Source organism: Acanthochromis polyacanthus, chromosome 6, assembly GCF_021347895.1.
Source record: "Acanthochromis polyacanthus isolate Apoly-LR-REF ecotype Palm Island chromosome 6, KAUST_Apoly_ChrSc, whole genome shotgun sequence".
In the NCBI taxonomy this organism is placed as follows: Eukaryota; Metazoa; Chordata; class Actinopteri; family Pomacentridae; genus Acanthochromis; species Acanthochromis polyacanthus.
Window position 1 is genome coordinate 39208248 of NC_067118.1, and position 26466 is coordinate 39234713.

The 26466-nt window shown below is 43.8% G+C and overlaps 1 protein-coding gene across 1 annotated transcript in view; it reads left to right on the forward strand.

The window, feature by feature from the left end:
- Positions 1-26466, forward strand: part of samd11 (sterile alpha motif domain containing 11) — a 65683-nt gene that overhangs the window by 9095 nt on the left and 30122 nt on the right. Inside the window, 3 exon segments of the mRNA XM_051949122.1 lie at positions 7511-7686; positions 17817-17926; positions 25407-25499. Coding sequence (XP_051805082.1) covers positions 7511-7686; positions 17817-17926; positions 25407-25499 — 379 coding nt within the window.

The following is a 26466-nucleotide window of genomic DNA, read 5'->3' on the forward strand; positions in this document are numbered from 1 at the left end:
TCAGAAACACCCCGACAATTTTAGCAATTGTTTCTTGTGTTATTTCCGATGAATAAGTCCCGGTATGTCAGTAGCAGGATCCCGATCATATGATCTTCAGCAGACAGCTGATTTAATGTTCACTTGTTGTCATGGCTGCAGTGACGCTGTGCCGCTATCTCGCAATAATACAGAAATCTTTAACAAATCTGTGGATCCAGACTATAAACCACATCACTGCCAAAATCCAATCACTTGGTCCTTGTGTCATTTCTGACCTTCCCTGAAAATTTCATCCAAATCCGTTAGTCTGTTTTTAAGTAATGTTGCTAACAGACAGACAAACCTACGCTGATCCTCACATAACTCCACTGGTCCTTGGCAGAGTAATTATTACAGTGTATATGAACACAGTGTCGCAGAACTGTTGGGTTTTCGTGACTTTAAATGTGTTTTTCCCTCTACTTTTGTAAATAAAAATATCTATATGAGCATTACAGTCTTATGTCAGAAGACGTTAACATAATCTCCTTCCATATATTCAGCTTATTGACAAATATTCTTGAGTCCTTCTGTTTTGTGTACACTAATAATTTGATTATTACCAGATTAGGCAAATCTAAAGCTCGACTGTGATCTGTAGCCTACAGTACAGCACGTTTTTTCTCTCAACATGCACCAGAAAGGTCACGGAGTACAGTGGATGCAAACAATATCAACAAACAGTGTAGCAGCTCCTGGTGAAGAAAATTATTTTTGTTGGATGATAGTAAAGCAGCTTTGATGTCACAAATGATGCAGGAAGTAATGGAGCTCGTATTAATGTGCTCTGTGAATTCATCAGAGCATATCTGTAGTTTTTTTTCTCTTATTTCGTGGCTCCAATAAGCGATTTTACGCAAATCCTTCCTGACATCATCCCGACTATCAACCAAATCATATAAACTTTATTATTCGGTTAGCGGGGGGGTGGGGTGGGGGGGATCTGATTACTGTGAACCATGTAAACACTTTAATCAAACCATTACCTTAATCTGATTATTCACAAACTTCTGCTGGTTTGCATACTGAGCATCTGACAAATTTGGAGCTAATCACCTTTCCTGGATGCACCTGTGGAAATGTCAGGACGGCCTTTTTTTGGCGCATTCGAGTCGGAGATGAGGAGATGAGACTAAACAAAGATTTATTTTAATTTTTATTGGTGGGGTGGGGTGGGATGTATTTTGTGATGAATTGGATTTCAGACTCACGTAAACACACACACGGCAGACAAATTGTTTGTTTTGGCCGTGTTTCAGAGCTCTTATGTTAGCGCCGTAATGACCGCCGAGGCCCCCATCTCCCACCTCACGCTCAGTTTTTCTTTTTTTCTCTCTCTCCTTCTCTGTCGTCTCCTCATCCCCTCCTCCCCTCCTCCTCCTCCTCCTCCTCTCCCGCCGCCTTTTCCTCTTTTTACCCGAGTGCTCGCGCCAAGTCGGCCCGCCATCCCGCCTCCACACACACACACACACACACACACACACACACACACACACACACACACACACACACACACACACACACGCTGCGAGGTAACGGCAGACAGGCGCGTGACTCATTAGGCATTCGTCCCCCAGGGAGATCGCTGGGGGGGCGCGTGCGAGGGAGAGAGAGCGCCGCAGCTGCAGGAATGTCACGGGCGGCTTCTGCTGTGTGTGTTCGTGCATGTGTGTGTTTGTGTGTGCATGCGTGTGCGTGCATGTGGGTGGATGTTTGTGTGTGCTCGCTAATGCTGGTTGGAGCCAGCGGCAGGGCACTGCACCTTTCAGGAAATAACGCAAGGAGAAAGAGGGAAAAAAAGAGAAGAAAACCCACACAAACACACACACACACACACACACACACACACACACACACACACACACACACACACACACACACACACACACACACGTACACACTTATTAGCCCTCTTTTCCACCAAGAGCTCATTTAAAAGTCTAAAATAAATTTAGAAAGAAAACATACGCTTGCCTTATAATTCCTGCTTGAATTTAAACATCCTGGCTGGCCAGTGCTGTGATATTAACATGATTTGTTTTCCTGCCACATGAGCATTTTGTTGCTTTTAAAGCTTGAATTAATGAATTCAGGACATTAAACAGGAGCATATACGGCTGCTTATGTAAGCACACCAAGATGTTTAAGCCGTGTTACCCTTATCTATTTATGAATGATAATACAGAAACAGCCTTTTCCCCATGGTCCATCAGACTTCTGAACTCAAAAACCAGTCCCTCCAGGATTTTGTGGGCTTTTTTCGAGATTGTTGCAGCAGCTTTTCTAAAAAAAATGTGATCAGCTAAAACTACAATGGTCATCAACTACAAACCAAACCTAAATTGCACATTTTTCTCAGATATCCTCCAGATATTTCTCAATTTCAGTTCAACATCTTTGTCATACTTGCCTACAAAAGTGAAGACAATATATAATCTCATTACAATGCAGTGTTCTGCTGGGAATCCTCGAGTCCTGGCATTCATGTTACTTGTTAGTTTTTACACGTACCACCCACATAAATACTGTGACAGACCACACACCCCCTATGGCAATGGCCTCCCCCGGCTACATCACAAAAACTGCTCAGGAACACCTCGAGGAACACGACCAAGAGCTATAAAGGTGTTGAAGTAGCCTTAAAACTCCAAAACCCCCAATCTGATTGCCACAGAAAGCCCCAGGATCCAAACGGTCAGAGCTGGAACCTCCCCAACATCAGACAGGTGGTTTTAATGTTGTGGCAATTGGTGCATTTGAATCGTCATCCCAAAATAGTACAACATACAAACTGAGCCAAAAAGAAAAGTATACGTCCACGAACTGAAAGACTTCAACATGTAAATTTGTTTCCTGAGGCCTTTTCAGTACATTGTGAGCATATTGCAAGCAACATGTTGACCCAGTGGCCAAAACAGCTGCGGTCGGCCCTGCTTAAACATGCATTGCATATTTTATGGTACAGTAAACTTTAATGTCACATCTCTGACAGCTATATGCAGAACTGCTCCATTATAAATTCCCTAAGTTTGGTGAAGTAAATGTACACTGTAAACCATGTAGGTTTGTTCACCCGCTGCCTTCAAAATATTGAACTAAATGAACTTAGATGATCAGTTCAGTCAACTTAAAATAATAAGTTATAGACTTCTTCTCATTTTCTCAGTTTTTTAAGGAATCAGTTCTTCATTCAACATGAAGAACTTTCAGCTGCAAGTGTTGGAACCTTTTGGTAGCTGAGTTAATACAAACTGCTTCAAGTTATTGCATCATAAACTGTTTAACAGTAGGGATTGGATTCAAAGTTAACCTTACTAAAGAAACAACTATATCTTAATTTAACATGGTTTAAAGATGCAGAGCAAGTTCTTTACACGAGTTGGTTTTTCGAGCTACAAAGATGAGTCTTATTTCACTTTCGTTTCTTTAAAAAAAACATCGTTCAACAATATGTTCACTCAACTCATCATTTTAAGTTGAAATAACTCGAGTCGGAACAGCTTGTGTTTGGAAATAAAAACTGGAGGTTTTAAGCTGAATGAACGTAAAATTATGTTTTCTAAGTTTATGTTTCAGGTTAATTGAATATATTTTGAGCAGAATATCGTTATTGTCATCACTGTATATATTATATTTCCATTCAGTTGACAATAACAGTTTAGTTACTTCACCATGCTAACTAAATGTTTCTTGCCTCAAATTTTCTGCCCTAATTGAAATAAAAGATAAAAAAAACCACTCTTTGGGTAATGCTGATAAGTCAGCATGGCTCTTTAATCCCATGCTTATCTATGACTTAGGTTGTATAACTATGCTGAACACCTGCACTGCTCTTGAAGCATGAAACTTGCAGGAATCTGTCTGAATCATTCAGAGTTCTCAGTTCAAGTTCAGTTTCTAGTGTTAGTCTGAGTACGTCATAAATGATCTGTTCGTGGGTCTGTGTATTATATTAACAAATGAGTGCAAATAAAGGAGATTATCTGTGAGTTTATTGGAATTGCCTCTAAATGTTTAGATCGTGTGCTGATGTGAACGTTCTTATTACGAGGCTAGATTGTGCAATCAGTCGATCGGTATCTCCCCGTGCATGTGCATCTGTGCATATGCATGTGTGCCTTTTTTTATGCTTTTAAATGCGAAGCCCAGATATTTCTTGGCTGCCTGACTGTCAGACAGAAAGCGTGGGAGGCGATATTCATAGAGGTGCTTTTAGTGGGACTTTTATGAGAGACTTTTTTCCATGGCTGAAAGGAGGTTGACCACACACAGTAAGGTTGCCTCAGCTCCGCGCACACGCCCGTGTGTGTGTGTGTGTGTGTGCGTGCACGTATGAGCCCGAGCGCTCGGGCGCCCTTCCTTTGAGCGCTCCTACGTGGGCTGCCAGGGGTGTGTTTTGCTTCATGTTTTGTTTCAGAGAGCCCTCCCCCGTGCTGCGGAAGTGTTGCCGGAAGCAGTGGGAGCTCACCCCCAGTTCTGCGTCAGTGCCACTAAAGAAAGGATTGGGGCTTTCCGGGAGGAGAGGAGAGGGAGGAAGGGAGGGGGGCTGTCAGCCTGGGTATGTCACGGCCATGTGGGTGGTTGTCTACACGCACACACACAGCCACAGTCACGACTGCTCACAGACAAACTATTCTTGTATACACCGTGTTGCCGGCTCGCTCCAAGTAAAATCCCCCGCTTTGGAGGGGAATTCTAAGGAACACGAACAGGTGTGTGTCAGTTTAGTGTGTGAGAGCATGCATGCGTTTATGTGATGGTTTAGGGTGAGCGTGTGTGTTCGCCCTGACAGTGTGAAGACGGCAGACCTAGAGGTGGATAAGTTGCTTTTTCCAGATGTGTGTGCCTGACAGATGGAACTGTGGCTGCGCCCATAAAAGTGAGCTGCTCTGACGTGATGTTTTTGCTCCTGTTTCCTCGTTTTAATGCTCTGTCAGAGCCCCACAGAGCTAAACTCCTACAGCAAGGCCTTGTGTGGAAGCAGCAGAAGTATCAGAAAGTGATCCACTGTCCTCAAATGCCGGAGCAGAACTTGTAGAAAGCTGCAACGGAAAGAAGAAAAAAAGAAGAAAGAAGGATAAAACTCTTTTCCAGCAAGACACAGAGAAGGAGAAGAGAGAGAAATGTGCAGAACTCTGTGGCCTGCTCATCCTGGGGGATGTTTTCATCTTTCTCTGCCCCCCCAACTCTTTTTAATGTCTGCCATTTGAGAGACTCCAGAAGGGCTGCACCTGTTTGCCTCTTGGCTAGGAGCCCCCAAATCCCTCCTCCTGCCCCCGCCTGCCACTCATGCTACTGCACCTCCTGGGATGGATGGAGCGAGGGAAGGAGGGATCGGGGAGGAGTGTGGGGTTGCGTGTGGTGGAAGGGATAGCTGCAGGGCTCGAAGGCGTCCGGGAGTAGAAGAGCAGAGATGTAGTCACATAGAGAGAGAGAAGGGGGAATATAGTTTCAAATCCAAGTCCACTCTCCCACACTGGACAGAGCTTCCTTCTGTGGACTTTCTGTCTTTCATGTTTTGACTCACCACATTCTCTTTTATTTCTGTTTTTTCTCTCACCTCTTCTGCTCTCTCTCCTGAGCAAACCCACGTCTGCTCTCCCTCTCCTCCCTGTTAACTTTTCTCCTCAACCCGACGTTCCCTTGCTTTTCTCCAATTTCCTATCCCTGACTTCAATTCTCTTCCACCCTCTCCATCTCTCACTCCTCCCTCCTCCTCCTCTGCTCCTCTTTCTCCCCCCTTTTTCTCCCATCTCTCTGTGATAGGACCATGTTAATCTGCAGTGACCTCTTCAGGTCACATTAAAGGTCGCCCAGCTTCACTTCCTAACACCCTTAGGGCCACGCTCTCGTCTTAATCCCTACTTTTTTTCTGCTAACTTCTGGCAGCTTTGGAGCAAAATAAACACCCGATGCGCCAACCAACTTATTTTTCCCATCAGTTTGGTTTTAGAGCAGAAAAATAATAGGAAATACTACTTCTGTTCTTTGGTGCTGTAGAAAGGAACAGCTTGTACCAAAACAAGGCTACTATATTTCAGCAGAAATACCCAGTTAATACAATATGAAGCGTTAAATGCTGATTTCTCAACTATGTTCGTGTCTATAATAATAATAAGTTCATGTGCTTCCTAATGGAAACCAGCCATCATGTTTTAAATGTTAATTTGAACAGATTAAGAAAATGTTTAGTTATATAGCTCAAGTGTTTATTCATTATCTTAAGCTATTTTTTTCAAATATTTATCTATTGCTTGTAGCTAACTATTTGAATTGTTCATCACTGCTTGCTAGCTAGTATTCATACAAATTTTAACTTCAGACGTGATGCTTAGGGGCTACATTTCACTTAACATCATAATGTCCTCCTAGTTGTCATACACCTTTTGTCCTCTGGGGTGAAAATGACCCCGCCTGGTTTAACGGTTATTTAAAGCATATAGTGTAAATTGTCAGTCAGTTCTGTGCTACACCTTTAACCTGACTTCAGTCCAACCCATTACCACAAATTTCTCCCTTCATTTTGGAATTTAAGGCCAAATAGACCTTGTTTTATAAAAGTATATGACGGCATAAGATTTTACTTGGGGTCAAAATGACATTATAAATAAATACAAAGTGCTGAATTTAGTAGTTAAGTTGCTAAGTATTAGGGCTGGCCCGAATAGTGGTTTCTGGCCTCCGAATATTCGTTCTGCCCCATAACGTCTGACGGGGCGGAACGAATATTCGGATCCTTTCGTCTGGTCTCCCGGTTCCAAATTTTGCCTTCGTTTTGTCTTCAGTTAAACTGAAGAATTCCCAAACAGCAGAGGTCTTCAGTATCTTGTCTTGTGTTTATGCAACGAAGTGAAGCGTGACGTCAGAGTCGGCAGCAACCCGGCCATTCAGATGGTGGTAATAAACACAAATGGATGAGCCGAAATGAGCCGAAGAACACGGCGGGATGAGCCGAAGTGGGCCGAAGGCGCAGCGAAGAGACGAGCTCCGAATATTTTCGTCTGGGGGGAGGAAGGGGTGATCACATAGACATATGTAGATATGTGTATATGTTTATGTGATCACACGATGAGATGAGCCGCTATGAGCCGATGTGGGCCTAAGGTTGAGGGAAGACAGTAACGTCCGACCGGTGGGGTGGGGGGTGGGGGTCTAATATCCGGATACCAAAATTAATATCCGGATATCGCCGTAGCGAACGGATATTCGGGATATTCGGCCCTACTGTATGTCTTTTTAATCGAACTGGAGTTTGAGCTTTCTCAAATCAATTTAGCTAATCCAGTATGAACACAAACTCAGTACACAGTAATGCAAAACCAAATGAAGATGTTTGCATTGGAGTCTTAATTTGTGCCATCTGCATGTTTGAAGAGAGGGCTCAATGAGTTGCAACTTAAGAAAGAGGTTTCTTTGTGGGTGCAGTAAACTGATGTTTAGTGATTCCTGTTGCTAAAGCGTCTTCTTCTCTGTGTCACATGGTTTGCAGAACCGTGGGCGCTTGGCAGAGAAACGCACCATCCCCCTTCCACCCAACCGGGTGCCCAAGAAGGAGCTGGCCTCCATCTTCAGCAGTGACGACAGCGAGGGCAGCGAGCGGGCCAGCGGGGATCATGCCCACATCAAGCAGGAGGACGAGCTGCATTACAGTATCATGAGAAAGAGGTAAAGGCCTCCGTGTAGCACCGGCTTGTTTCACTTTTGGTTCCCATGTCTGTTCTTGTTCTTGTTTTTTTTTTTTGTTCTTATTACTAATTACAGTTTTGCGTCAGCTTTTATTGTGCCTGAAAATGCGTAGTGAAATCACCACGTGAAGAAAATGTCACCCTAGCCTCCAAGGTGTCACTTGTTTCAAAAAAATAATTGATTGTAATAAGTTCTGTGTTTGTTTGCTTCCCTTCAGATCCTGTCTAATAGCAGACGGATTGAAAAAAGTAATGGCACCTCAGATTCGTGTCGTATTTTCATCAGTAGTGATTTGGGAATAATACTGAGGTGTTGAAGACTTGTTTTTTTTTTAGACAAACAGGCAAAGCTGTGTTTCAAAAATATACGTATGGCTCTTGGTACGGAGACGTCTGATGGAAGTTGTTGAGTTTCCAAAGTGTTAATTGGTTTGTTGGTTGTGTTCTGTTGCTGCTGCCAAGTCTCGGTGTATCTGTCTTGACTTGATGTGGAAGGACTGAGTCACCTGAGTCACCGCTGTCTGCTTCACCCCATCCTTCGCTACGTGAGGGAGCGGCTTGATCCAAGAGTGTTCAATAGAAGACATCTATCGTTAGTCATTATGCTGTATTCCTGCACCTTCACGTCTGGCGTAAAGGACATTTTAAATGAAATGACAAGATTTAGAATCGGCTTTGATGTCAATTTGTAAAGTGAAGAACACAGAGATCCAATGAAGCTGCGATTAATAAAAAAAAAAAGTAGAATATGCTGCCTCAGAAGCATTTCAGCAGTGATAAAAACTGCTGAATCTATAAACTATATAGATGCATGTTGGACTATAAAGTCAGTCTCTGGATCCTCATTCTTCACTCTATAGTCTTGTTATTATTTTCATCAAATCAGGAGGGAAGCAAGAATGTTTTGTTTCAGGAGGGACATTTTTATTTTTATTTTTGAGAACTACTTGTTTACAAACTACAATAAAAATGCCACAACTGTGTGCATTAAAAGATTAAACTAAATACATGAAATGTGCATAAAATTTCCCACAATAATGGACAATGAGGAAATTTTGGGCGTTATACAAATGCCGTCGGTTGTCAGAGAATGTGGACTGTATTAACCAAAGACCTGTTGAAACTCACATGAGCTGTCTTGTTCACATCTTCATCCATGCAAACACTCACATGGAGGGTTACAGTGAGGCCACATCATTAAGATCAGTGAAATGGTCTCTGAGGAGCACTAGCTGTCACTGACGGCCAATATGAGCGGAAACAAAATGGGATTCTAATTTCTTTATTTGCTCTTTTTAGTCTGTAATAATTATCATGCAAATTGTGTTGTTGCTTGGTCTATATGTAAACATCCATCCATTCTCTATTCACCGCTTCATCCTCACTAGGGTCGCGGGGGATGCTGGAGTCTATCCCAGCTGACTCGGGCAAAGGCAGGGGACACCCTGGACAGGTCACCAGTCTGTCACAGGGCTACATATACAGACAAACAATCACACTCACATTCACACCTACGGGCAATTTTGAGTAACCAATTAACCTCAGCATATTTTTGGACTGTTGGAGGAAGCCGGAGTACCCGGAGAAAACCCACGCATGCACAGGGAGAACATGCAAACTCCATGCAGAGAGATCCCAGGCCAGGATTTGAACCGGGATCTTCTTGTTGCAAGGCAAAAGTGCTAACCACTGCACCACTGTGCAGCCCCCTATATGTAAACAGATTAGTATTATTCAGAAATCAGACAGATGATGACACATATGATGCCGAATGTGTTCATTGATTAACCTCAGCAAGTCCCGAGCTGCATTATAAGCGGCTTGTGCAACCTCATTACAGGAGGGGATGTTTTTCATGTCTTGAGACTTGCGTGTGACACGGCGGACAACGCAGCAACTGTGAACCTTTAAATGGATCCACTAACCTCATTTAAGAGGGCTTCCCCTCCCCCTGACACTTGTGCCGCTGGTGTGCTAAGATGATAATGAATTTAAAGAACACTTATGACTAATATGTCAGGCTTTTACCCTTTGAAAGGCGACGGACTCGCTGGAGCCGCAGCTCCGGTCTGTCGTGGGCATCCGTCTCAGCCCTGCTTTATCCCGCAATGTGGGTCTGGACGAGCAGGATAATGGGATGTCCAATCATGGAAATGTGATTTCCATTGACCGCAGCTTCGTAAGTGAGTCGTAGAAGGGTCTTAACAAATTGGATTTGGCCAATGGATGTGAAAAATACAGGGCCTCTGTATACATGTGTGAGTGTATCTGTGCTGTCTCATCCTCACATCATTAGGGCTGGCGGCAGCACCGTCACACCCACTCGGTTGCAGGAACCTGCCTACTGTAACTGTACTTTAATCTGAACGGGAACATCAAATGTGCCACATGTCAACTATTTAACTTCTGGTAGCATTGCATTAGGAGATTTGTTGGACTCAATTTTCCAGTTTTTGAGTGTAGAGTAAATACAAATTAGATGTAAAGTGATTTTGCATAACATTCAATGCTGCCTGGTTTCTGGTTTGTTCATGTGGCTGACTGTTGAGCATGAAGTTGATTTCGCCTGTCAGTTTCAACAAGTGTTGCTCTAACAGAATGTCATTCTCTTTTGGGCTGCCCCAAAGTTCATTACAAGACAGCCCACCTTCTTCTAATCAGATTAGCCTTAATAGTCACCGGCTTTATAGACAATTGGTTTACTTGGCGCTCCATAGATCTGCATTCGTCCTGCTGAATAAGCAGAGACCACCTACAGACTGAAGAGCTGCCGAGCCGTGGAGCTAACCAAATAATCATTATCACAGTCAGATGCAGAAACTCTCGTCGCTCTTGCAAAACTCACAGGAACTAGAGGGTGTGTAGTTTGGTATTGGTTTGGTGTGTGTGCTGCAGATTGTTTGTATTTCACTTGAATTTCTTGACACTGATTTATGGATTTGATTTATGGGCTAAATATGCAGTTTGTTGAACGGTCATAGTTGAAAGAAATGTGAACTTCTCCTCCTGCCTTAAAGCCCAATGTTTTGTTGATCCATTCATCCTCCCCGACCTCCTCCCTCTGTGAGTGTTGTGGATCTATAATTAAGCCGCCTCACTTCCTCCTTCGCGCCCGTCATAATTGCTGCAGCCGCTGTTGCGACGACGCTGTGGCTTGAATAAGCTGCTATCAAAAACAACCTATGGGGTGTTTTTTTTTTTTTGTGGGAGGATAGCGTCAGGATTTTAGTGTCTTACTCAAGGGCAGAACAAAGCCTCCCTCAGTGTTTGTTTCAGTTGGCCATAGATAACAAGGCTTTGATTGAAAAGTGCTGACTGAGAGTCTGGGTAATCACCTGGCAAGCGTCGTGGATTTCATAAGTTACACCTGCTGACGTCCGCCTTTGAGCCTGCAGCCTTTAGAAGAAAAAATCCTCACCATACTCATTATTAACCCCCACCAAAACAAACACAGACAGTCTCTCAGGCTTTCGATCAGCCATGAGGTCATTTCCTGCTTGATCTCTCGTATGCAAATGCTTCCGTCTACAAAGGGGAAGAAAGTATTTTTAGCTAAACGCTTGTAAACCCGAGCAGCTTCTTGGTGCTTTTTGCGTCGATCGAGTTTTTACTCACTGTGGGCTCATTTTTCAGTGCAACAAACAGTCTTGCATGTCTATGGAAACCACAAAAGCTAGAAGTGTAAAACAATTTTACAAAGACAGAAATAACCAGTATAGGAAAACATGATGACTCTACATACTACCGATATTTTACTATTTATTTTTTTTAGTTTTCTTACTTGTCTCCCATCTGTTATGTTTAAACACAGCCTGCAGTTCAACCCAGCTAGACAAAGAGTCTCAGAGTTTTTGTTATGTGACTGTCGATCGCAGCAGAGTCTGTCATGGCTCCTCAGTTATAAGTGGAGGGTTTTTTTTTTATTTTTATTTTTTTAATATTTTGGCTACTTTTTCAATTAGTAATTTGGAACAGGGATGTCAAACTCATCTTGGTTCAGGTTCCACATTCAGCCCAGTTTGATCTGAAGTGGGCCAGACCAGTAAAATCATAAAATAGCAGCCTATAAATAACCACAACTCCAGTTTTGCCTGTTTTTTAGTGCAAAAAAGAAGTATATTCTGAAAATAAGTTCAATTTTAATAATGTTATGCCTCAGTTTATCATTTACACGTTACAATTTCTAGATCACAGAGTGTCTACAAAGGAACAAAACATTTAGTTACAGGAACTGTACAATATAGTATTTTACTGTATGATGAAAACGACAAAATTCTGACAAAAAAAGACAAAAACCAAAAAAAAGCAAGAGAAAATATAACAAAAACGACACAAATAATGAAAAAACAAAACAAAAAGGGACAAAAATTAGACAAAGGTTACAAAGCAACATGAAAATGAACACAAGTGAGACAAAAAGGAAACACAAAACAACAAAAACATGAAACAAATGACAAGTCAGACAAAAAAGACAAAAAAGAAGACAAAATATTACAAAAATTAGACACCAAATGACAGAAGAGTAATGAGCAATCTAGTATTTTGCTTTTATGATTAAAACAGCTTGTCATGGTCGAGATATTATTTTAAATTTTACAGTTTGACAATTTGCTGTTAACGTTTTCTCTGTAATTTTCATCCCACACTGGAATCCTCTGGCTGAGATTTGGTTAATTTTTACAAACTATTGGTTCAAACGCTGGCAGAAAGTTGAACATTTTCCCATCGTCTCTGTTTATACAGCTTCCATCTCTGATAAATACTGAAATTATTGTCAGTTTTTAAAAATACAGCATGCCTTTCAAACCTGTTAGAGGGTTCTTGGGTTCACTAGGTTAAGTAGGAAGAGGAAAGCTGTCTGCAGACCTTCAGCTCTGACCAACAAATACATCAAACAAGTCGTATGGTCTAATACTACACCTCTTCTTGTCCCGTGTTCTTCTGTTCATCTGGGGAAAACGCTGATTGAAACAAGCAACACAGTGAATTTACTAGAACACACTGACATTCTGTCGTATTGATTTTTCCTTGGCATTTCTGTCCCCAGCAGCAAAGTTACAGTTTAAGTTATAGTGGATGCAATTTTGGAAGACCTGAGCTTTCAGCTGTGTTTTTCTTTACTCCAGTGAAAAGTTGAGCGAGTGCGAGTTTTAGTGCTCGTTGAGAAGAAGAAAAAAAACACTGCAGTGCTGTGGGAGTATCACGCTGATAAGAGGAGGAAGCAAAAAGAAGACGTTCTTTTACATGAACAAAAACATCTCCGTTTTCTCATTTTCCCTTCACAGTCGCTCTCTCTGCATGAAAACGTCTTTTCATGGAGCGACGTTGCCTCATATTTGTTAATGGGAATGCTGCACTAAATCTGCGCAAAAACCACAGAGAGAGAGAGAGACGCTGATGCTGAGTTAGCTGCTGTACGTCTGCTGCGTTTGACATTTTGTCCTCTGGCTTTATTGAACAACCGTGTCATTGCCTTATGCCAGTAAGGGGTCACGGACAGTGTGAAATTACTGGAAATGGCTCTCCCCTTAAGCACTAATTAGTGAGCTTGGAGGTTTTATAGCTTTTTAGAAGAGCTTTCCGCTTCAAAAATTTTTGGCCTTGTTTACGCGCGTTCGCCATGGCAACGGAGTCACAGCAGTTTAGCAGCTGATTGGGCGTTGGCTAGCAGCAAGACGCTCATTGTCTCCACACAGAACAGTGTTTTGTCTCTTAAGTCGCTGTCAAAACATGGGATTAACAAAAAGATGGTCAGCGGCGTTCCAGCAGTCTAGTCTCCGATTTGGCTGGAAGTGAAGCGTTCATCATTTCCACATGTAACGAACACAGTGTTTATTATTCGCCATGTCCCGCTGAAATCAAGTGGAGATAATAAGAGTTTAACAGTGTGCACGGCGAAAGAACGAAGGAATTACATCACATACTGTAAATATAACAAATCATTTCCTTTTTCAGTTCAATTGTTTCCTTTAACTGTTGAAAAAATTGGACGTATAACAGCGGCTCATGTGCCAGAAGAGAAATTAAGAGTAGAAGTCAGTCGTGTTTCCAGGAGAAGCTAAATGTAACATGGCAGACTTACTGTATACTCTATCTCCTTTGTACTTTTCTTTCCTCCCTTGGCTGCTTTATCGACCTCATGTCAGCCTGTACGGCGGTGGAACAACAAGGAGAAGTAAAGCTGGGCTACTCTTATTTATTTATGTCTCTATTTCTGTATTTATTCATTACCCCATCCATGCTTGCAGGCTTCCCAGTTGTGGGTTGCCTTTCGATTCAGCTATGAGAAGCATTACAATCGGTGTTTCCGTTTCACAGAGGAATCAGACAAAGCATAAAATGTATATTGAGCAGTTCCATAATCCCGCTTTAGATTTGATGTGTCCTGAAGTACAGGTGTTTTCCTCCATTAAAGACTTGGAGGGAAACCTGGCTCAGTCCCTCTTTTTTTCAGCATTTTGCCCATATCATACCTCACCCTGCTTCTGTTGCTGAATATTACATATTACCTGGTAGTATCTGAATGTTGCTGTGGGCCACCTGTGCAGGTCGGAGCAGGCTGTGTGTTCGGGCTGTTGTCTTTAGCAGATGAGGGTAGTAAACCTGCGAGCGCCAGATGTTGCACAGCACTTGCGAACCGTCTCCCCCTCTCCTCTCGGTCTCCGTCGCTCTCGCTGCTCCTCCACCTTCACATCCCTGCTGTCTGTCTGTCAGCACTTTCCCAGCGGTGGTGTGAGACATGGCGTCAGGGTGCCCGGGCTGCCAGCCTCTGCCAGCTCACACTGTGACCTCCAGCCATGCCACCTCAACTCCACGTGCCAACGCCGCAACAGGGCACCGCCAGGCATTTACACTGCGCTGGCTCCCGGTGCCAGCAGAAGAGTCTTTTCATGTCGTTTGGACTGTTTTGAATTGTAATTCGTACTTTATTGGTCGGAGGAAGCCCAACCTTTTCTTAGCGAAAGAAAGATCTAGTTTTTAATGAATGCTGGACATTTTCTGGAGCCTTAGCAACAGATGCAAGTTGCATTTGCATTGGAAGTTTTAAAAACATGTTTGCAATTCTAATATAGAGTAGTGGAGACTGGGTTCGGCAATATGATAACTGTATTTGAAATGCTAATATCAAGACTAGACATTGTGTGCTGGTGTCACTATCACATCCCAGATATCATATTAGCCCCAATATCAAAAATGTTAGCATGACTGTCAGCCTTAGTCGAAATGTAATTCTTAGAGAGTTTGATACAATCAGTAATGCTGGACAGCAGCAGTATCCATGACAGCCTGTGAGTAATAACACGTATTAGTTACCCCGGTGTTTGGGTCAGTGTGTCTGCTTTGTGTCCGGCGATGAAGGGGCAGTATTGACCGGTTTAGGGATGAGCTGTGGATGAGATGATTGTCTCCGGTGTGTACCTGGGCGATAAGAAGGCGGCTCATGTCCTTCTTAGCTATCAGGCCCGACAGCCACATTATAACCCCCCTCCATCCTCTCCGAAACCCCCGTCCTTCTCAGCTAACCCCGGCCTTAGGAGCTCCTTAGGGAGCGCTGACTCAGGTGACTGGGTTTTAAACAGCAGCCCCACCCCCCTCTCCATCTTCCATGGCTTGAGTATGACCTTGCCTCCACCCACAGAAAGAGAGGAGGAGGGGGTTGAGGGAGGGCAGAGGTGGGTGGGAATAGGGCTAGGCCCTCATTAGCCCGAGCTGAGGCGGGACAGCTCAGGAGAAGTGTGCTAATTACCCAGCTAACAATGTCCTTGCTGTTCATGGCTTAGAGCGGCCACTTCGCCACGGGATAATAACCCCATCACCCCTCTGAGAAGTTCAGGATGGCATTATCATGATCACTTTAAATGATGGACAGAGGGTGGTGTTATAATGCAGCTGGCTGACTGATGGATTTGGCTTGCAGTTTCTCACAGTGATGAGTGTAGCTGCAGCGTGTGTGATGGTGTTTGGTTGGAGTCACTGGGTGACGCAGATACTTTATTATAAGACTTTGAGCACCATTTTAAAAAGCTTTCCCAAAACCATCGGCCTCTCAGACGCAGATAGCTACTAATTTTAGCAGGTTGCACTCTAAAAAAGAAGTCTATCATTAGCCTAAAAAGTTTGCAGTCACAGTCCAATCAAGCGTCTCCTTGCTTAGCGTCCAATGGCGACTGTTTTGTCTGAGACTGTTTTCTGACTCATTGGTTCTCTGCTACTGAGAGGTGACTGGTGAGGCCAGCATGGCCAGCATGAGGCCTTCAGCTCTACCCTTCATCTTTTCTGTTAGCGTGTGGAAAACAGCTTGGCGACCGACAGCCTGATATTACAGCGGGAGCCTGTAATCATGAGACTGTAAAAACCCAAATCCAGCAGCCGCAAACAGTGTGGCCTCGTCATAGTGGTGGCAGCAAAGAACCATTTACTGCTTCTGTCCCATAAACTGTGCTTGCTGTGTCATACCAGACCCCCTTCATAGATGATTCTGCTTTCAATAAAGTTGCCAGTTAAGCCTGCAAATGAGATTCCTGCTCACACGAGAGCGGGATGCTGATAGCATGAAACTGACATGAGTATTTACACATTACGATGCATGATTTCAGAGAACAGCAGCGTGCCAAAACCTCCCTCTTCTCTTGGGCTTTGGAACAGTCTGTTATGGAGCACGTTCACTGATAAACCCCAACGTTAAAACCACCTGCTTAATATTAAAAATAACTTTGTTCCTCCAAAACAGCTCCGACCCTTTAGTTGGATGGATGGGGGACGTCTGCAGGAGGATATTGGCAGCTGATTTTTTGGGGTTCTTTGTGGATGAGGCTTGTTTTGGTGCATCCCATGTAGTTTGGATGCTGGGTCAACGTTGTGGGCTCTTGGTCGTGTTCCTTGAGCCTTTCCTGAGCAGTTTTTGTAGTCTGATGGGGGTATTATCCTGCTGGTTTAAGGCGATTGTAGCTGGGGAGGGGTGTTGCTATGGACAGGTGTGTTTGGCCTGTAATAATGTTTAGGTGGTACCTGTCAAAGTAATATCCACAGGAATGTCAGGATCCAAGGTTTCCCAGCAGAACATTGCATTATAACGCTACAAGTGTTCAACATGAACATCAGCTGCAACACGGATCAGGCGTGTGTCACAATAATTTACTTGTAAATTACATTTACACTGCTAGCTATTAAAATATTCAGCCCTGTACCTTTTCTACCACACAAGCTGCCCGCCGTCGCACTGAACACTTGTGCTGCTCGGCTGCCATACTACCCTTAAATGCTAAGCGGCTATTTCCCAACATTATGCCATTTAATGCGATCAGGATGATAATCAGATTGCAAATAAAATACCTCCATGACACAGTTGTGCGGGTCCACTGGAGTGCAGAGTTTAGAAAGGCAGCGGATGCAGAATTTGGAAGGACAGAGGACACCTCCAACCAGAGCTGAGGTTTAATCTGTAAAACCCTCCTCTTGCTCCTCCCCTGGGTGTTGAAGGGCAGGACAGGGCGATTGAGAAACACTTCTTGAAGTGTTAATATGACAACAGAAAAGTAGCTTTTCAATCTCCAGTCTCACGTACTTCAAATTTATTGTTCTCTTTTAAATACTACATTCCTGAAAAGCAAATAAGACCAATTAAAGGTCTGATGGATATGTGTTTTTATCTGTAATGTTCTTCGTGTGTCTTTAACATTATTCACTTGCCATATTTCTCTGAAACAGTTGCATGTAACCACAGTTTTAAAAGAACCATAATCAGGTTTTAAGCTGCTAAACCACTTACCAGTTGTGAATATGTTCATTAATACATCTTAGTGTGGAAGATGAGTAGGGATGAGACCCGAAAGTGCTGGATACGGTAGTCTGTCAGAGTGTATTACACAGCTCACAGCTAAGATGCAGCTGACAGGACAGCCACTTGTAGCTGCCGAGTCCTCGTGAAGGTGTGCATTTTATAGAGGACAGGCCTGTCTGGATGGAGAATTTCCGCGGTAAGTAGTGTGTGAAATGGTGGGAATTAATGCGCTGCTGCTTTTTCAACGTACCGATTTGGACGGCACGGTGGAATTAAGTTTGTTTGTGGCTGCTTTTTAAACGCCCTCTCTTTTCCTGTGTGTGTTACAGTCGTGACAGTGACCTCTCTACAATTATCTCCAACCTGCACCACACCAGACAGCACGGCATGCCCGAAGGCCAGTCAGCCTCTGACCACAGCAGCAGTACTGGACACACAGGTAGGATCCCACCATGCTGTCTGCCTGTCAGTGTTGATGTATCACGCCGCTAAAGCATAAGGTGTCCTCTTTCTTCCTCTTTCCCTTCTTATATTTCTTCTCTCCATCTTCTTTTGCCTCTATCCTCATGATTTATGCGCCTTTACGTCTCCTGTAACACATGTAAACGTTCCATTACCCATTTAATTTACTCTAATTTGTGTGATTGGGGGACTTCAGCATAAGCTTATTACTCATTCCTAAAGGTCGCTCTCAAGTTGATTACTTAATGTTCTTCCCACATTCTCTGCCGCACTCCAGGATTTTTGTTAAACCCCCTGTTTTAAATTACCTCTGAATAAATAGCTTTGTTTGCCATTAATCCAATTTCATGTGAGCAGAGGAACCATGGTGTGCATGTGCTAAGCTAAGAGCTTTTCTTCGGGCTTATACACAGAGCACAGACTGCTTTTAATCACAGATATTTGTCAAGTTGCCTGTATCAGGATGCTGTGCAGCCATCGCAGACATATGGTCGTCAAACGGCCTCTGTGTGCCTATTTGGAATAGAACAGAATATGCTTTATTGTCATTATACAATGTATTATACAGTGTTTAACGAAAATTTTCATGACGTACAATGTGTTTGTGTAGTGTGCTGTATGATCAATTGTAACACTTTGCATAGAATTAATCAGTTTAGAATCTCTGACTGAATTTATCGCATATTTCAGTTTGTTTCTTGGAAGATTTTTTTTCAATTTTGCATAAACTGTAGCAATTCTAATTTGATAAAAAAAAAAAAAAACTGTCTTACTTGTATTTATGCTGGCTTGCTCTGAATTGAAAACATCAACTAGATAATCTTAAATGCATTTACCCTTAATTAAAAGAAAGGGCTGCTCTTTTATCAGTAAATGCCATACCTTTGCCCAGAGTTCGACCCTGTCCCTTCTTATCCCATTAGCCAGAGGCACAGCGAGTGCCATAATCACCCCCAGACCCAACACCTCCATACCCTCTCTCTGTGCGCTCATCTCCTCTGTCTGCCAGATTAGTCGTCCATACGGCGCCTCCGATATCAGGTATTGTGGGTGGAAGGGAAGGGAAGGGAAGGTGGTGGGTATTAGATTTCTCAACAGCCGCCTCAGTTTGGAACAGATTCCCACCATTTTATTAGCCTAATCAGCCGGCAAGCTTAATGGAGAAATCAGAGCTCTTGTTAGTTTTTTAAAATGGGGGAGCACAAGATGGAATAGAGGTGAGGATGAAGGAGGTGCGAGCACAGCGTGGCCTCTGCCATAGGGGGTCCAAGACCCTAAAATCTGTCCGTTTGAGCATTAAAGGGAGATTTAACAGGCTGTCTAAGCGGCTCGCGTCGTGTCTGTAAACAAGTCCAATCCGATCAGCCACTGGCTCTAATTCTGTCTGCCAGTGAAATTAGACACACACACACACATTCCCAAACACACAATTACACACAAATAACACATAGTTATACAGATGCGTGCCTACGCAAAATCAACACAGGTTCAAATTTGCGTGCAAATACTTAGGTGGGTGAGATGTGCATGGAGTTTTTCAGAGCGGTGGATTATTTGGCTTTGAGATGGAGGAGACGGTAAACGCAGCCGTGATATTGTGTTTACTCTGCGCTGTCACTCAACTCTACTATTTGACTTGTCTTCCAAAAGTGTTTAACCTCCACCAACGAAGTGTGTGGGGGAGAAGTGAGTCGGACAGGCAAGAAGTTAAGGAAGAGAAGAAGGAAAACGAAGGGCCGGGAGAGAGACAGAAACTCAGTGATGGAAGAAACATTTGGAAATGGAGCGACAGAAGAAAGAGAGATGAATGAGTGCGGTGGTGGTATCAGGGGAGGGCAAGCAGCAAGTATGGCGGCGGTCGGCTGTGTGTGTGCACGTCTGTGTGTGCACGAGTTTGTGTGTGTGTGTGGGTCAGGAGGAAAGGGAAGCAGGCTTGCCGGGTCGTCTGTGTGCCGGAGTGGGCCGTTAATTAAATCTGAGGGACAGACAGGAGGGCTGCCTCCCTCCTTCGCTTCTCCTCTCCCTCCCTCCCTCCCTCCCTCCCTCTCAATCCCCAGCCACTGGCTATTCAGAGGCTCTGTGAGGAGGGGAGGCGGGGGAGGTGGGGGGAGCAGGGGCGCCGACGCTGAGAGTCTGGCTGCCTGTGGAGACTGTAAACTGTGGCTCTGCGGTCAGACCGGAGACTCAAACAGGCAGATAAGGTGTTTTTGGGCCGCCGCTCTCTCTCTCTCCTCTGCTCCCTGCACTCAGACTCCCAGAGGCAGTTACAGCCTGTGTGTGGTTGGGGGTTGTAGCGGCGGTTTGGGGCTTGAGCACATTTTTGTGTGTGTTTGTGCATGCGCACCTTTCCATGTGTGGTTTTTAAAGGCCTGGTTTTAGATGTTTGCTTGCGTGTGAATCTGCAGCCCAGCGTGTTTGTGCAAGACCTTTCCTTTTCCAACCGATTGTGAGTGAGGATGGCTTTTAAAGTATTACCAGCTAGTTATTACATGATTAGCATAGAAAGGTAATTCTACACCAGAAAGCATTCCGGGATCTGTGCTGATATTAGCTCTGTCACACCGAAGCGAAAAGGGAAATGTGGGTTTGTGCATATTTTTAAAGCATCCCACTGCTTAACAGGGATGTAATTGCACCGCCAGAACAAAATGGTTTGTCAGACTTATTGTTCTAAAAGTCATGCTAACGCCTCTGCCAAGAGATAAAATCCAGAGATGACTAAGGTAAATAGCTGAGTGAATATTGAAAATAAATAGTTTATCTTTCCTGTTAGAGTACTTAAAGGAAACCCTTATCTTATTTTCACAGCCTCACTTGTTTTTGAGGCCTTTATCATTCAATTCAAGTTTGATTTCATTTTCTTTGATTTCCAAACAAGCCATGTGACAGACTGGCGACCTGTCCAGGGTGTCCCCTGCCTTCGCCTGAGTCAGCTGGGATAGGCTCCAGCACCCCCCGCGACCCTAGTGAGGATAAAGCGGTGTATAGAGGATGAATGGATAATTTCCAAACACCGTTTCTCTGTTCATCCCTGATGTTTAACGTAACGAATCACGAAGCAACACTTGATTAAAGTCATATTAACGTTCAAATTTGACTAATACTTACATAGAAGTATTAATTTAGGATTTTAAAACTTCAGCAACCTATGAACTGTGTATTGTTTGATAGGAATATTAATATGCATATTTTGGCCTGAGTCGTTGCCTAGCAACAGTCATTGTAAGCAGAAGAAGGCAGATGAAAGCTGGAATGACAGACTGAAAGATTTGACAAAGAAAGCAGAAAAAATGACAGAAGGTCATTAAATTTTATAAACAATTTAATTTTTTAGAATTTACTTTATGGCAAAAGTTTATTTGTGAGTTACAAGTTTTTACTGCGTGTATCCTTCATTCTCGCATGGATATTTCATCTTTTATATTGTGTAGTGTTTTCCTTTGTGTATTTTATTTATTCCTTTAAAAAAACATTTCTATACCTTATGTTTTCTTAGCATTAAACAGCATGCAGAGTGGACGACAAAGGGAGACTTTCACAGTGCAGGGAAGCTTGTTTTTAACTCCGTATGAGACCGAAAACACTTTGAAGTTACAGTCAAGCCTGAAATTATTCATACCCCTCGCAAACTTTGACTTTAACTTAGTTATATTTAACCAGCAAGTTTTTGTTTGTTTTTTGATTGGAAATGACACAGGTGTTTTCCAAAAGATAATAAGATTGTGTACAAGAGGCATCTTTGTGGAAAAAAATTATTTCTCAGCTTTTATTTACATTTAACAGTAGTTTTAATTTAAAATTGGCTGGGGTATGAATAATTTCGGGCTTGACTGTATGTTCAGGACAGAAAATAGATGTTTTATTCAGTGTTCATTCCATGTGGATTGACTTTAAAAAGAAACCTAAACTTTAATTTAGTAGTACTTTAAAACTTTTTTTAAAATATTTTTTGCCTGTCCAGAGTGTTTGTACAAGAAGGAAACACCGTAATAGAAGTTTCCATTAAGTGCTGGTAGGTTTAGCTTTTATTGTGTTCTAAATGACAACATCACAGATTAGAACTAAAAGATCAGCCATATTTTTGACGCTCCATCATCTATTTACATGCTCTTTCTTCCAAATTTGTGTTTCTCACTGTCCAAGTCTCCAGCTTTATGTGGCGTTGTTACTATTTCTGCACCTTTTGCATGTTGTTGTTGTTGTTGGTGATGCATCCTCCACTTAGCATGATCACAAACGCTTCCCACCCCAACTCCCATCAGCCTCCCCCTCTCCTCAAACCCTCCCTCCTCCCCCGTCCGTCCTCCCCTCCCTTTCCCAGCTGCATCGGCCCGTAAGCCAATCAATGGCAGGGCTTTCAGGGCCGGCGGAGGCCCCGGCGCATGGAGGGGGGATCAATAAGTTATTAGCACCATTCTGTCAGCTGTAATGTGGAGATTGATCGGGGGGCTGCGGCTGGCGGCCCACCCCACGTCCCCGCCTGTCACCCGCCTCCCCCTCCACCCAGCCGCTCTCTCTCTCCACGCAGCCCCCCCCCGCCTCTTCACCCCATCCTCGGCCTGATAAAGATGACAGATTAACGGAGTAAGAGAGGAATTAAGGAGTCTGGCTGTCTGAGCTGTCAACACGCTCCATGGGATGGAGAGAGGAGGAGGAGGAGGAGGAGGAGGCGGCACGAAGTTTGAGGGAGAGGAGGAAGTCAGAGAGTCGGAGTGGAGGAGGAGGGGTGGTGGATGCTCTTCCTGCCTGATGATTCGCCCTGGTGGCGTCCCATGAAAGAGGAGTCTTTAGGCCCCGCTGTTTCCTCTTTCTCCTCCTGTCCCTCCGTTCTCATCCATCTTTTTCCCTCAGTGGGAGAAACAGCAGATAAGGAGGAGGTTAAGTAGCAAGGAGGCTAGGTCTGCTTCTGTTAACCCTCCTGTTGTCCTCATTTACAGCACCAAAAAATATTATTCCCTTGTCTGAAAAAAATCCAAAAATTCAGCACAAAAGTTCCTCAAATTTGATTGATTTTTTCTGAATGTTCTTAAAGAAACTTTCTTTTCTTAACATTTGTTGTTGTTTTTTTCACCAAAAAATGTTAAAAGATTTCCCAAAAATGTGAAAATGTGGACATCAGAAGTTTCACTGTGAAAACATTTTTTTTTTTTCCACATTTTCAAACTTTAAAACGGGTCAATTTGACCCATAGGACAACACTAGGGTTAAAGAAAAAGTTAGCCTGCCGACTGCTGCTTGACCATGAAGCCGCTAAAACTATCTGGACTCAATAATTGCACTGTTTTTGACAGTTAAATCACAGCCTTAATGCTGAAATATAACTCCAGAGCCGCTAATTCCTTCGCAATATTACCGAGCAGGTGATAGGAAGAGGCCCGGGGAGGCAAACTTGACTGTAAGCAGCGTTAGTGGGAGTAAAAGGGTTAGTATGGATGCTAGCGAAGCTCAGTGTTCGGCATAAAAAGGGAGCGCCGGTGCTCTAAGAAGCCCCATTTAATTGGCTTTAAAAGCTTTCCGCCCTCAAATCTCTGGCCCTCGGGCACTCGCTCAGGAGACGCGGTGTCTTGAGTGAGGTCGGCTCAAGAGACAACTCGAGTGTGTGTGTTTGATCATGAGAGGCTGTGGGTGTGTGTGTGTTTGGTAGAAGAGGGGGTTTAACTAATGGGGGGGGGTGTTCTCTGCCTCTTGTTAATATTTCACTAATAGGATAGATGGAGACCTTCAGTGGTTTTTTCCTGATTTTTTTTTTTGAAAGGATTCATGAAAGAAACGTGATTGAAAACGAGATGGAAAACACAATGATGGCAGGAAAAAAGTAGAAATTGCAAAAAGCATTCAGTGTGTATATGTCCATTAGCGCTCCCCCCTCCATCCCCTGCTGTCTCTTTAAGATCGTATAGGAGGTGGATCTCCTCAGGACCTGAGAGGCAACATCAAACACCGGATCATTAGTGAACCTCCTTCCTCCCTCCCTCTCCGCCGTGCTCACTCGCCCTCTCAGGCTCCTTCAGCAGCACAACAAAATCCTCAGAGTCCCATCTAAATCTGTCTCCATGCCCATCTCCGTCTGTCTGCCAGAGTGGAAAGGGACAGAAGTTTGTGTGATAGGTTATGGGCTAAAGGTCAGACGTCACTCCTGTTTTGTTAACTGCCCCTCGCTAGGATGGCATCAGAGGTGGACACATGAGAGAAAACTCTGTGGATGTTGCGATGAAATCACGTTTTTTTTGTGAGTTGTTTTTTTTTAACCCCCCCCGTTCATTGTTTCTCCGTGCTGTTTACACGGGCTGTGCAAATGATGAAAAATTGCTTTGTTGAAAAAGAGAGGCGGCTGAGAGAGAGAGAAAGGAGCCGTTCTCCTTGAGGGAGGAAAAAAAAAACACTCCCCCAATCCCTAAAAATACGTACTGAGAAGTGAGAAAGAAGGGAAGCAGTCGCTGCCATTGTCTTGGCTGTGTATGTGAGGGAAGAAACGGCGTTAGAGAGAAATCAGAGGGGCATGAGATAGAAATAGAGAAAGAGAGAGAGGGAGATAGATAGAGCAATGACAAACGGCTCTTTCCTTCCTGCCGGCGCTGCATGCGATGTGCTCTGCATCCCCTCCCTCGCTGATTAGGCCCGTATTGATTCGAGGTGTGTTTGAGGGGAAGGGGAGGTGGAGGTGGAGGTGATGGGGCGGGAAGGAAGAGAGAGATGAGAGGGGAGGAGAGGAGGAGGAGGAGGAGGCAGCCGGGAGGAGGAGGGGGGAGGAGGAGGCTGTAATTGTACACTAGATGCTCCTCTTTGGTGGCAGGGGTAGAGGAAAGGGTCCAGCAGGGAGGAAGAGGAGGAAGATGAGGAGGGTGTTAATGGGAGGAGAGCTCCTGATGGGGTTCAAACACACCTAGAGGAGAGCAGGGAAGACAAGGAAAGCAGATGGAGACATGAGACCGGAGTGTTTATGAGGGAGGACAGCGGGAGAGCGGGTGTCTGTTGTGGAGGTACAAAAACTAAAAATAAACACATGATGTAGACGTAGTGTCGGCAAAGAGCTGCTGAGAGGCTCTGCTGCACATTCAGGCTTTTGTGCCAACATCTGGAAAAAGGCGGAGAAGAGAGAGCAAGGAGAGGAAGGACGGTGATAACGTTTGAGAACAGACTGAGATGTTGCAGGAGGCAGAGCCCGTCCTCGCTGCCTTCACACAGACAAACGTGAATAAAGCGGGCAGATCTGTCGTCCTCGGCAGCGCAGGGCCTCCTCTCATCTCTGACAGAGCAGCCACATCTCCACATGCCCGTGGCCTGCTCCTTCTCATTCTCTCCACCCGTCACTTTTTCCTCCTCTTTGCACCTTTTTCACTCTTTCTCTCTGTAATGCTGCATTTTCCGAAGCAGCAGTGATGTATACAGGTGAGCAGAGTGGCAACAGCAGGCCGTTACTTTGCTCTTTTTGCTGACTCCCTTTTTTGTGTTTACAGACGACCGTCTAGGCAAGAGGAGAAGCTTCTCTCCCAACAGCAGCAGCGAGTGTCCCTCTGACAGCAAGAAGTCACGCAGCGTTTCCCCCAAAGGTAAGACTTTTACAGTGTGAGACGCCACAGATGTGTTTACATTCCATTTACTGGAGGGAAATAGGTGAAAAGATGGAAGTTCCAGAGTGAAGGAGGAGAAATGAGGCCGTATTGATTCAGCTGCTGGTGATCTGTGTGTTAAGCCCAAATCACGCTTCTTCAAAGATATTTGGAAATGTCTCTGCAGACCTATGTGGAGAAAGGAGTTATGGGTAACTGCAGGTTGTAGAGGCCCGCAGAGCTGCTTCATGTGAGCCGAGCAAGCAGATTGGTTGATTCAGCTTCCCTGTTGGGAAGGGAGGCAGTTTGAAACGTGAAGGAACGGGAAGCCGCTGCAGAAGCATTTTTGCTTTCTGATGTACCTGAAGACACAGTTCAGTGTCATCTCTCTGGTTTGTGAGTCCGGTCTTTTCTCTACACACCAGCAGGATATATATGCATTAGAGCAGGGGTGTCAAACATGCGGCCTGCGGGCCAAAAGCGGCCCCCCAGAGGGTCCAATCCGGCCCTCAAAGTGTAAAAATTAAAGAGAAGACATTAAGTGCAGATTGTAAATTAGTAAAACTATAAATTCCATGACAAGTTGTTTTGATCATAAAGTAAAATACTAGATTGTTCATTGTTCTTTTGTCATTTTGTGTCTCATTTCTGTAATATTTTGTCCTGTTTTGGTTGTTTTTTTGTCTTTTTTTCTGACTTTTGTCATTTGTGTCATGTTTTTGTCATTCTGTTTCTCGTTTTGTCGTTTTGTGTTTCCTTTTTGTCTCGCTTGTTGTTTCTCGTACTTTTGTCATTTTGTGTTTCACTTTACTCAATGTTTCTTGGATTTTTTTGTCTCTCTTGTGTCATTTTTGTTTTTTTGTTACTTTGTGTCTTGTTTTTGTAATATTTTGTCTAATTTTTTGGTTATTTTTTTGTCTGGCTTTTGCCATTTGGATCATAAAGTAAAATACTAAATCATTCATTT